This window comes from Arachis duranensis, chromosome 3, assembly GCF_000817695.3.
Source record: "Arachis duranensis cultivar V14167 chromosome 3, aradu.V14167.gnm2.J7QH, whole genome shotgun sequence".
Taxonomy (NCBI): domain Eukaryota; kingdom Viridiplantae; phylum Streptophyta; class Magnoliopsida; order Fabales; family Fabaceae; genus Arachis; species Arachis duranensis.
In genome coordinates this window covers 128,778,603-128,791,718 of record NC_029774.3, presented here as the reverse complement: position 1 = coordinate 128,791,718, position 13,116 = coordinate 128,778,603, and the positions used below count along the sequence as shown (strand labels likewise).

Below are 13,116 nucleotides of genomic sequence, written 5' to 3'. Positions count from 1 at the left end.
TCAATTTCCTTAGTTTATGGGTATTTTTGTTAATGTTCGTAAAATTCATCGATATTTTTGGTAGTTTTTCTTATAAAAAAAACGAGTTAAAAGAATCATTCAAAATCAAATAGGAGGAAGAGAAGAAGAGCCGCAGGATGGCCAGTAACGACGTCTTGGGCAGCATTGCGTGAACGGTGGAGGACTTACGATAGCGCGTTGCGAGGAGGAAGTCATGAAAGCTGCGCATCGCGAGTGAAAAAGTCATCATGGATCAGAGTAGTTGATGGCGTGTCGTAAATAGAACCCCGCGGTGACTGCGTCGCGATAGAAGAAGAGCCGTGGGATGAAAAGGCCACAGCGCGATGAAAGACGCTGCGGTGGTAGTCGGTGAATAAAAACTCCATGACCAATGCTCTTTGTCGGAAGCCTTGCACTATAACAACAGCACTTACGGCGGCACGAACGGCAAAGCGCTGAAAATGCGGAAAAGAAGTTGTTCTAGTGTTGAGTTCTTTAACACAATTGATCAAGCACAAGTACTGAATGCATACCGGATGATAGATAAGCAAAGAGATTTTTGTAAATGACGTTCTTGTTGTGTGGCTAATACCAAATCTTAATTTTTCAAAGTAATCAAATTATAATTTATTAAAATAAACTTAAATTATTATAATTAAATGAGTTGTACAAGTTGTCTGATTAAAAAATTAGTTCCTTATATATTTTTTTAATTAAATTGCTTTAAATTCTTTATATTGCATTGTGTAATTAACAGTCATTTTGGGAGGATTATTGCAACACGGTGGATCGATGAGACCACGTTGTATTTGTTTTATAGATTTAGTTTTTTTTTTTGTGACTTTATAGATTTAGTTTTGATGCACGGGTATATAAATTTAATATTAAAATAATTTTATACACATATCTAATCGTTGTGTATTAAGATTAAACTATATATATTTAGCTAACATGTGGATGAGTTAAAGTTTTTTAAAATTATCGGAAAAAAATAAAATTATGTTTTTAATATATTTTTGTGTATTTATTAAAATTAAAAGTTTAATAATAATTTTCGATGGACAAGTAATACATATTTACTGTTTATTTATTAAAACACAAATTTTTATGAATATGTTTATACATAAAATTCTTAATTTAAGTATGAATTTTAAGTTTTTATCTTAATTTATATATAAATATGTAAACATTAAAGTGTTATTTAATTTTTATAGGGACGGAACGAATACACACGAAAATGGGTTAGGACATAGCAATATACTATTCACAGGTAGGAGTGGGGCGGGTAGTAGTGAAGTGAAAGGAGGGCGGGACAGGATCGGGTAGGACAAAAACCCGTCCCTACTCACTCCACTGCCACCCGTACAAACACAAATATGTCAATATACATGTGTATTTATTTTAGGGTTAATGTCTTTATATCTTTGTCTCAACTTTTGAGAAACATAAAATAAATATAATTTTAGAATGTATGATGAAAGTTATTGATGGCTTAGAGAAAAAGGGTTGAATCTATAGCTTTCTTTTAAATTGATTAATTAATCTTTAATCCAAAAAATAAAACTTTGCTTCTATTCAGACTTTGAGATTGTTTATGCAAGAGACAATTTTATTTTATCTCATAACGAGTGCAAACTGAATCAGAGCAGGGAAGAAGAAAATGATACAACCATGTATCCTGGTTCAGCTACTTTGTGCAATGCAGTCTACATCCAGTCTTCACCACAACAATGGTGGAATTTTCACTATCTTTTTAAGTATTACATACACCAATTCTCAAGGATTCAATATAATCTTATTAGGGACAAATCAAACTTCTACTTAAACTTGACTTGACTAGGTTCACTGTTTAGACTCACAACACACTAAGTGCTCATCCAACTTAACAAGGGATACATCTCAGGTATAAGATATAAAATAGAAATACAATCAAAAGAGGCATGATATAAATTTTGATTTTTCTCTCCAAGTACCACTCTGTCTTTTCTTTCAATGGTTTTTTCTTAATACATCACATATATGCCTTTTTCCACAGTGAAACTAAGAAAGATAAAATATACAAATAAAATATTCAATGATAAATTATGAAGGACATGATGTAGAACAGATTTGAAGCTATATAATGAACTGGGTTCATTTTTTTCATATGTAGCTCTCCATTTTGGCAGAATATTCTTTTTAGTTAGAAACACTGTCCAAAACATTGAGCAAAAACAGTAGAAAATCTCTAAATGAAACTCAGATTTTGGTCAACTCTCCTTATTCAAAACTAAAATTGATTTTTCTTTTTGTATGAAGTACAATTCCTAAGACTAAGGTTTGCTAAACTAAGTCAACTCATTAGATCTTGAATCAGCTGAAGTCTTTCCTTTCTTTTCATCAATCAGACTATAAAATCAGAGATTAAGATCAAAGTTAAGCAATGCAGAAGAGAGATGAGTAGTAGCAACTTCATTGATTTGGGTTCCTTAATGAATTTGTCAAATTCAAACCTTAATCTGGTGCTTTGACTCCAAATTTCAATATCAACCATTGATTTATAGCAGAACAAAATAGTCTTTATTGTCTTCTTGTTACTCTAAATACTTGTGCAGAGAGAAGGTGAAATCAACAAACAATTGACTTGCATATTAATAGAAATCTTTTACCTATTTCTTCTGATTTTGTTTGCTTGAGCATATTAATTTTAACTCCATTTTGATTTGACATAGCTTCCAAGATTTACTTTCCCCTTTTCTTCTTTGATGGTAAATAGAAAAAGTGAACCCTTCTTTTTTTTCTCTGATCCTTACGCAAAACCACAAAGCTCCACCTGCATCACATTGTTTTTCTTTTTCTCTTCATGAAGCAAGTGAACTGGGTTGTGAACTTGGTTCCAATCAGCAACTTTGGTTGCAAATAGTTCTACTTATTGGCCTGTTGGTTCTCTTGGTTTGGGCTGCACAATCAAACTTGGGCTTGAGATGGTGAGACTGTAGCTTCAATAGCTTATAAACTCTTATTTTCTTTGGTTAAAGATTAGCAACTTTTTCTCAAAATTACCGCTATCCGAACTGATTTGGACATAGTGCAGCATCAATGAGTCTTAATATATGTTTTTGTTGGATCAAAAAAAAACAGCAACTTGTGACTCCATTCAATGTTCAATGAACCCAAAATAGTTTAACTCATTTTATCAATTTCAACTATCATATAGGCCTGCACAATCAATACTCACATCAAATAAACTTTTGTACTTTCAACCCAACTAAATATATGTTTGTCATCACAAAAAATATAATTATTGTTTTCTAAACTCAATACCAAACTATATATTTATGTCGTGTTAAATTAAGAAGATGACGACTACAAATACGAAGTGACCCTCATTGTCTTAGATTCATAATTGCTTTGGGCATGAATTATTATTGTTCTATATTTTACCTACTCCATTAATTAATTTGACTACCATAAAAATCATGTGCTCTAATATTGCAATTAACATCTTCAGATTAAGTTTTAAAGTAATTCTTAAAATTGACTACTTAAAAAAAAATTCAAATTTTAATTATGCCAAAAGCGTCTTTGAGACTCCTTATGCTATAAGTAACCTGATACATTTCTTTCATATTGGACTAAACGAGACGACGCCACTTTAGTTTTGACGCTAAATACTTGATGAAACGTCACTATTTAATCTTAATCGTTATACATTTTTTTGTGGTTCATAAGATGTTTTTTGATACATTAAAGGTTAGATGACGTTGTTTCATCAAATATTTAACATCAAAATTAAAACAGCATCGTTTCGTCTAATCAAGAGTAATATGTATCAGATACTCACAGTATGACAAATAATTCGACGAAAATAAAATGAGAACTAACATGATGCGTGTAATTTGTTCAATTTCAAAAGTTTTTACGATAAAATTAAAATCTTAAAAGATTTTTTCAGTGCAAACAGCCAATCTTAGGATTACTCTAAAATTTCTTTCAACACCTTCCTAAACCGTTAATTCAGAAAAGATATGGGAGCGGAAAAAGACGGTGCAATAATGGTATTATTACTGTTATGTATTGATAATGAATCTGATGCATCAGTCACTACTATATAGTACACAGTAGCGGATGCAGATTTTTGGACCTTCAACAGTCAACACTTCACTGTTGGTTGGCCCAAGGGAAAACACTTCACTCTTCAGGGCCGGGAAAAGTGGACTTTTGCCCCCGTTTCAATACCAAAAGTAAAAAATATATAAAACAAAAGTTGATATTATTGACCAACAAAATTTAGGAGAAGTAATTGGCAATGAAAATACATAATCATTCTAGCTAGCTACACTTGAACATAAGCAAACTCGGTCATTAATTTCTTTCGGGCTTGGTGATGACACACATCATAGATATCAATAAACTACCAGCAAAATTATCAAAGTTAAACTTTGTCACATAAAAAATAAATTAAAGGAGGCAATATGAGAAATCACTTCATAGGAACAACTACTAGCTAGCTAGCTAGCTTAATTAATTAATTGAATTGAATTATTATATTATATTATTTTTAGCTAATTAAGCTATATATTCTGACAAATTAATTAATTACTACTGTTCATCATTTGTATGCTTTGAAAGCCTGTAAGAGACTAAGAATTATGCATCGATGAGATAAATAATGATGTATATATAGATAGAAATGTGTCAGCTGGAAATGAAAGAGCACTAAGAGATTCCCCTCCTATATTTGCATAGAATTGGTGCTAGTGGGTGTTGGCATGATGATGAGTTTTTGTTAGGGCATGAAACTAATAAACACAACTACCACTCATGATGATTATAATTGGAATTGGTTTGGCCTCAAATACAGCATTGCTAATTAGGTCTAAATTGTACTCTAATGCTTCTAGGAATCCAATGCTCCTAATGTAGCAATGGGCCAATTGAATTTAAACATGTGGATCCTCCATCATCTATCATGCTTTTAATAGGAGTTTAAACATGTAAAAAGGTGTGACTTCGCTATCATACTTTGCAAACCCATCCAATGCAAGACAAACACACACACAAAAATACAAAAGAAACCTCCTCTATGACAATGCCAGTCATCAGTTTCATGTGTGGTGGCTGGTTGACTTTTAATTTTTCAGACCAATAATATATAATCAACAAGTTACGTGTCAAAGTTAATATGAATTATTGACTTTCAATTACCTTGTCCTAATTAAGATCGTTCTATAGTAGAAAATAGAAACAATATACTAAGCGCATGGATCGGGGGTTAGAATGAACAACGATAAATCTTTAAATGAAACTCGGATTTATAATGAATTAATCTTTGACTTTTGGAGCTGAAAAACACAGTGACAAACCAAAAAATGCATACCTTGGAGTAATTACCATATATTCTCTGATCTTCAAGCTTCAAATCAAGTAGTATTTTCTGAAAAAAATGCTACATGAAAACTCATGTATATATGTTAGATGATAGAGAAGAAAACACTAACACTTATTCAAAGAGAAGAAATAAGAAAGATGAAGGCCTTAAAGCTTGCCCTCTAAGATGGGGTTTGTCAAATACATATTCACAGAACCCGTTTGGCCTACTGGCCACCTCCTACAAATTAATGGATTGAATCGGATCGGATCGGAGGTGGACAGAATGCCAAAATGGCTATGGAACAATGCCTCTGACAAACCCTAGAGGGCACCAAACTCTTTAGAAGAAGAAGATTGGAGATCATAGGATTTATTTGTGATGAATAATAATGGTAAAGGTAGAAGTGTTGAAGGCATAAGTATAACAAGTATTTGGATCCAATGATGGGTTTTGACACAAAGAGCGGCTCTTGTTTTGTAGAAAGAAAGAAGGGAGTGGTAATTATTCAATGTGCTATATATGCTATATTATATAAGCCTAAGCGTGCATGCAATAGGGCTTCTTCTTCTTGTTGTTGCACCATCTTTACTTATTAGTTATTACTACTCTTCCTTTTCATGTTTCCACACAACTCACTAGTAGTGAGTGCCTCTTGCTTTATTATATTCTAGTGTGCACTTTTTTATAAATTAACTTTGAATAACAATGATAACAAATTCAGTTTTAGTCGAGATGGTATTAACTATTAAGTATTTTAGACTAAAATTAAAAAGTCATGAGTTAATAATTTTATTTTTATAAATTATATAAAATGAAAGGTATTTTAAAAAGAAAAATTTGTACACCGAATTTTTTTCAAATCTCCAAAAAATGAGCATTAGCTATATACTATATACTAATTAATGGGTTCATGTTAATTATTTCTATGGACACAGAGTTTATTATTTAATAACATTTAAAAAATACTACTAAAAATAAAGTTACGTTTTTATTATTTGAAACACTTTTTTAATTTAAAAATAAAATTATATCAAGTAGTAAAAATATCATTTTAATTTTAAAAACGGTATTAAATATTGCCAAATAAGTTGTATAATCACCAACCACCATAATAATAATCATAGGAGACTCAATCTAAATATTATATATATTAAGTGTTCAAAAATAATCTGTCTAACAGAAGTATGTAACTTTTATGACAGAAATCCACTGTTCTTCTGTTCAACACACTGTGCAACTTATAATCTTGCCTCAATTGGTCACAGATACCATATACATAGTACTATAGTAGTAGCAGCAGCAGGAGGAGTAGTAGTGGTGGTGGTAGTGGTACTATGGCAATTATATATGTGGTTGAGGTTGTGATTTCATTGTCCTTTTTGACTTGCTTCAAAAGGAGGATGCAAAATGTGCTGGCCATGTTTCCCACTCAGTTTGTAGTTATTACTTTGTCAACTGATCACTGTTCAAGTGTTCATCACCACTTCAAACTTGGACATTTATTCTTCTAACAATCAATTTATCCTCTTAGGAGTCTTGACATACAAATTCATCTTTTAAGTAGAATAATTAATCATATTTTATGGCTTACATAATCATGACGCCTTTTATGGAGTGCAAAACATCCTCATTCACGTGAATCATAAGCCTTTTGGTTGTTTGATACTAATTAACGGAAAGCATAAACTAGTCTCATACATTTGTGTTGTGTGAAAAAAAAGTACCTTATTTTAAGAACTCCTTATGGACCGGAATAACATAACTTGCAATTATTTCATTAGGATTATTGTTTTCCATGGTGGCCAAATCAACATTTGTTTTAGCATTACAAGATTACTGGATAGTTATGGCCGGAAAACATTAGAATGCTCAAAATAACCGTAAATCAATTATACTATGAGTACACTAAAAATCAATTACCAAATTAACTAATTGTATAAAATACATGGCGCAATACAAAATATACATTAAAAACGTATAAAACAACATATGTATATAGACAAAAATATTTGGTAACTGATTTTTGGTGGCCCTGTAGTATTTTTTGTTTAATCAATACAATGCTCTGCCTCTAATGCCAGCCAACTCTGCCTCAAAGCAATTTCCAGTGCCATTAACAGGTTTCACTTTTACTGCTATTGCTATAGGCAAATTGAATCCATCTACAAGGTTAGCATCATAGTAATGAGGTTCAACAAGAGTGAAGTCTGCAATTGTTGTCATGCTCTCACTCTGACCCTTAAAGGGTTTGTGCTGTGTTATTTCCCTTCTGTCTAACAGTTCTCATAAACCATATCATGTAACATAATCCAGTATAATAATTATATTATATTCATATATTATAAAGCATTAATTTTGAAAATAAAAAAGGAACTTGTGTATAAGAAGATCTGGAAACGCTACATATGTTATCAAAATCTTTCCAGCTACAACTTGTGAGTATACTTGATGAAAATGCTTATATATTATTATACCTTTCTTTGTTTCACTAATGATATTAAGCTAACACTAGCACAGTTTAGATTAGCTTCTTCTTCTGGAAGAATCTCTTCAAATGCCACAATTGCAAACCCGAAACTCCGATGCAGATGCCCAAGGACATTATACTAAACCATGCCACCCTGGTATTCGTTCTTTCACTCACAGCCCTCATCTCTGCTTCCCTGAGTTAAAAATTCAAAAAAAAAAAATGAAACAAAATCAAAACAAAAAATTTCGATATTTTGCGAAAAATAAAATAAAATATTTTTTTGGGGGCAGGAGATGTTGTCATGTTGACATGATCAGGTTACCTGCCCTTCAAATAAAGCAAATTCTCATGGATGGCCTCTACTGCTCCTTCTAGCTTTCTCAGCTCAAGTTCAACTCCCTATGCAGTATCAATGTACGGGAAAAACAATCAGTAGAAAGGAGAAATCAAAAGAAACGATATATATATATATATCTAAAAAACATTTTCAACTCATGCTTAAACTCCTTCCTTATGATGCCTTGAATAAATGCCAGCCTTGTGAAACTCATATACATGTTGTAGACAATGTTCACAGGTAGATAAAAGTTATAGATGTCACTTGGATATTTACCTCAATCTTCTCTTTTCTGGCAACCGACTCCCAATCCTTGGCTGCAATTCCAGTTTTCCAATCAAGACTCACACTGACCTCTTTAGCTCCCTGATAATGGGGATCAATCCAGAAACATGCGAGGTAGTTCCCAGTTTCTTGAGTTGTAAATGCAAAATTACCATGTGTTGTATTCTCCTTGTAATAAAGATTGTTTCCATATGGTGATGTCACCTAAAATATAACATATTACTATTAAAAACAAACAGACAAGTATAAAACTATTCAACAAGCTGATGTGAAAAGATAGTCATCCAAGCACCAACATAACAGTTATATCATGATGCCACTTCTCTTGTAACACTAACAGTTTTCTAGCTTTATGAACTTGAAGTATGTTCAGGGTTTGACAATTGACACGAAACTCCATCAATTGGAAACCCCAAAAGAAAAAAATGTTCTATCATCAAGATAATGCGATTTTAGTCTCAACGGCAGAAATTAATCTATTGGCATAAGTGCATGATTTTCACAATAATTCAATAACTCTCAATGGACTCAACAGGAGGAATGCACAAATAAGGGGCAGATTTGAGGGTATGATTAGAACAATGATTAAGCTTTAAGCCTCTCCAGCTGCAGAACTAAGCATACATGATAAAACAACAAATTTGGAGAAGTTTGCATTAGGTCATTAACTGATACTAGTAATAACAAACCTAAACGTGATGATAGCCATAGTCAACATTTACGCTTTTATATAACATTATGGACACCAACTAATTCTACAAATAAATAAAAATTTCCCCCTAACAACCAATCGGCCAAGGCAAATCGACAGCAACAAGTTCATGAATAGGAACACAATACACTCCCACCTCGAATTCTCATAATGGAAAGAAATCTGATCTGGAATTTAAAGAGCGACGCAGGAAAGAAATGTGTGTGTACCTTGACACCGATGGAGGGTTGAAGGGAAGAGCCATCGGGAATGACGACGTAATCGGTTAAAACGACGACGTTGGTTTGGATTTCTTCGGAGACGCATTTGGTGCCAGAAGACGGCAAGGTGAGCCAGATTCCGAAGGCGGAAGGTATGATGGAGAACAAGCAGAGGGAGATGCCCAGCGTGCACAGCATCATCTTCCCCATAGCCCCTTCTCTCTCTAGTCTCTACAACAATGCAATGTTGGTGTTAAGGAGCGTCACAAATTAGGGTTAAGCTCAAAACTCCTCCGATCTCTGTGTCTCACTATCCCTGCTTAATTCAGTGAGCTAGGTGCTTTAATTTCAGTTTTCTTTCTCCTTCTGCTTCTCTCTCTCTCTCTCTCTCTCTCATTACATTCATTAATATCAATTATTATTTATATTTATTTGTGTTGTGAAAATAATTATCGGTCAACTGTCTTTTAAGGGCAATATACACTCATTTAAATCCTCTAAATTTTAAATTTTATTTTAAAGGATAAAATATAATTTATTATCATTTATTTCATAAACGGGATTAAAAAAATATGAGAAAAAAAACACTCAATTGTAAGAGATATCATTTTATTTTCTAAAGTAAAAATTTAAAATTTAGATGATCCAAATTCAATATACACACATAAACCAAACACATATTAATATTAAGTAGATTTGACTTAGGCCTAATTTGAGTAAACAGCTTAATTAAACTCATTTTGAAAAAAAATAACTTAAACAATAAACCAACTTGGGTTGGTCGAGTGGTCAACTCACTCGTCCGCTTAAATAAGTGTCGGGGATTCGAATCTCGCCTTGTGCATGTAGCAACCCATTGGCCAGCAGCAGACCCTTAAATGGAGTTCCGATCCGCGACGGATTAGTCCTTAGTCTGTCAGGATGGGGGATACCGTGGGCAACAAAAAAAAAAAACTTAAACAATAAATAACTATATTAAAAGTAGCTATAAATAAGTTATTTTGTGTTTGGATTTTTAGTTTTAAAAATGCTTATTTTATAGAAATGTGATAAAAAGTAAAGTATTATGAGAAAAATCATTTTTTTAACTTCTCTATAAACTCCTAAATGCCTTCTTAGAGAGCCGCAATTTGGTTTTAAAAATTGTACCCAGATATTAATATCACTACTTTTTATAACTCAAAAGCTCAAAAAAAATTACTTTTGAAACTTTTTAAATGGGCCCTTAGCAGTATAATAGTTAATTCGAATTCAATAAATTCGATTTATGTAAATACATGAAACGCTACTAATTCAAATCTTTTTAATTCGATTTAGTACTAAAAGACCTAAATCAAATTCATTAAATTCGATTTATATATATATAACAATTATTTATTTTGGGACTTTCAAAGAATATTAATATGTGTTTGGTTTATGTACGAATATTATCCTGTCTTTAATGTGCTCTATTTGCTTCACCAGATAAAATAGAATTACATATATAAAAAAGAAGAAAAAATAATTATTTGTACACATAAATTTTACAAACACCGATAAAAGGATTCGTTAAAAAATATTATATCCATAAAAATTAAATTCATCTGACAAAAATATTTAAATTTTATATTTTTAAAAACTTTAATAAAATTTTGAGAAAATATTATTTTTTTTCTTGTGAGATATTAAAATGACACTTTTATCCCCTCTATTTATAAAATGTATATTTTTCTCTCTTATAACTTTTAAAAAACTAACCTCGTTGAGTTGGTCTAGTGATTAGCTCACTAGTCCACTTAAGCAAGTATCGGAGGGTTCAAATCCTGCCTTGTGCATGCAGCAACTCATTGGCCAGCGGCAAACCTTAAATGAAGTTCAGTACCGCGACGGATTAGTCCTTGAACTGTCGGGTTGAGAGATACCGTAGGAAACCAGAAAACTTTTAAAAAACTTCCTCTTTAATCCGTTTTAAATCTTTTGTGTTAATTAATGTTAACTTTATCCATTTTTCAAGAAAAAATAAATTATTTTTTATCATTAAATTTTGCTTACCAAAATACTCTTTAATAAATTATTTTTTTATTGATTAAATTATATTTTATCAAAATATTTTTAAAAAAAATTAATAATTAAATTTTTTTCTAAGATAGCCTTCAATAATTTTTTAATTATTAAATTATAATTTTATCAAAATTTTTGTTAACAATTTTTTTATATTTTACTGTTAAATTTAATTATTAATTTTTGAAAAAATATTTTGGTAAAAATATAATTTAATTAATAAAAAAATAATTTATTAAAGAGTATTTTGCTAAGCAAAATTTAATGATAAAAAAAAAAATTTTACTAAAGAAAATTTTTGTAGAAAATAATTTATTTTTTTGAAAATAGATAAAATTAACATTAGTTAACACAAAAAAAATTAAAATGAATTAAAAATGAGGTTTTTTAAAAATTATAAGGGAGGAGAATATACATTTTATAAATAGAGGGAAGGAAAATGTCATTTTAGCATCTCGTATAAGAGGAGAGATGTATTTTCTCTAAAATTTTTAAATTATCTATTTTTTATCCTAAACGTTAACTCCACTATCATCTCTTCTTCTCCCAGTCTCAAACTTTTACATCCCTCCATTACATAACTGCTCATCCTCCTATTGTGGCGGCGATTTAGTTATGGCGGCTATGGCACTGTTGATGACGGATTGGATTGAGAGGCGCGTGAGAGACTGTCATGGGAGTAGAAGCAGTCGTTCTTCTCCTGGCCGAGCCAGACGGTTTTGGAGATATTAGCGCCGGTTTGGGCCATGTAGAGTTCGACAATGCGCTACCTCGCCGCCATGGAGCGGCGAGAGGCATTCACGACAGAGATTGGGTTGATGAACTCGGGGATGATCTTCTTTTGGTTGCGCTCCCAGTGGCCATACCAGATTATGTGGATAGTGATGTTGGTGGTGAGGACGAACCCATATGGTACCAGATCTTATGAACTCTGATGAACCTTCGTACTTCTTTGAGTCGCCAAAGGCGTAATTGGAGATGTTCATTCTCTTGGCATTTTGCGGCGGCTTCCATGCCGCCGTCGCATTCGCCGCGAATAGAACCACCAACCAAGACGATGATATTAGAGTGAACTGCTGTGTTTATTTTTAATTTGTTTTAGTGAATGAAAAACAACACAAAAACTTCATATGCATAGTTCTTATCTTCAATCTTATTCACGAGAAGGTATCCAAAATAGGGCTGAAAGATTTTCTTCTCTTTAGGAGTGTCTCGAAAAGAAGAGAGTGATAAAGACCCTTTGAGAAAAAAAGTACAAGATTTTGTCCAAAGATAATGAATTAATAATGGTGGTAATGGAGGGATGTGAAAATTTGAGATTTGAAAAAGATGAGATAGTGGTGAAATTGATATTGATAATAAAGGATGGTGTAATTTAAAAATTTTATTAAAACGTCAACAAAAATCTAAGATTTAAATATTTTTGTTACATAAAACCCATCTTTCATAGATATAAAATTAGTTTTTTATGGATATTTTTGTCAATATTTATAAAATTTATGAGTACAAATAATTGTATTACTAAAAAAAAGCAAATTAAATGGATAAATATTTTCTCAATTAATCTCTAAAATAGAAAGTTTGTATAGTAAAAATATAAATGTCTAATCTTTTTAAATTAAGATAATATGACTGCTGCATAATAAAAATTAGAGAAAATGACAAATAGGTCTTTAACTATTTGTCCCGCAAATATTTTCGTCTCTGACCATTGAAAAA

The 13,116-nt window shown here is 31.6% G+C and overlaps 1 protein-coding gene across 1 annotated transcript; it reads right to left on the bottom strand.

Moving 5' to 3' along the window:
- Positions 1-7,212: 7,212 nt before the first annotated feature.
- Positions 7,213-9,743, bottom strand: LOC107481856 (transmembrane emp24 domain-containing protein p24delta4). Its single transcript, XM_016102196.3, has 4 exons — positions 9,367-9,743; positions 8,437-8,649; positions 8,146-8,222; positions 7,213-8,016 (listed from the first exon to the last, which is right to left on the bottom strand). Exons 1-4 carry the CDS (start codon positions 9,565-9,567, stop codon positions 7,872-7,874), a joined length of 636 nt encoding a protein of 211 aa, XP_015957682.1. The 5' UTR covers positions 9,568-9,743; the 3' UTR covers positions 7,213-7,871.
- Between the last annotated feature and the right edge of the window lie 3,373 nt (positions 9,744-13,116).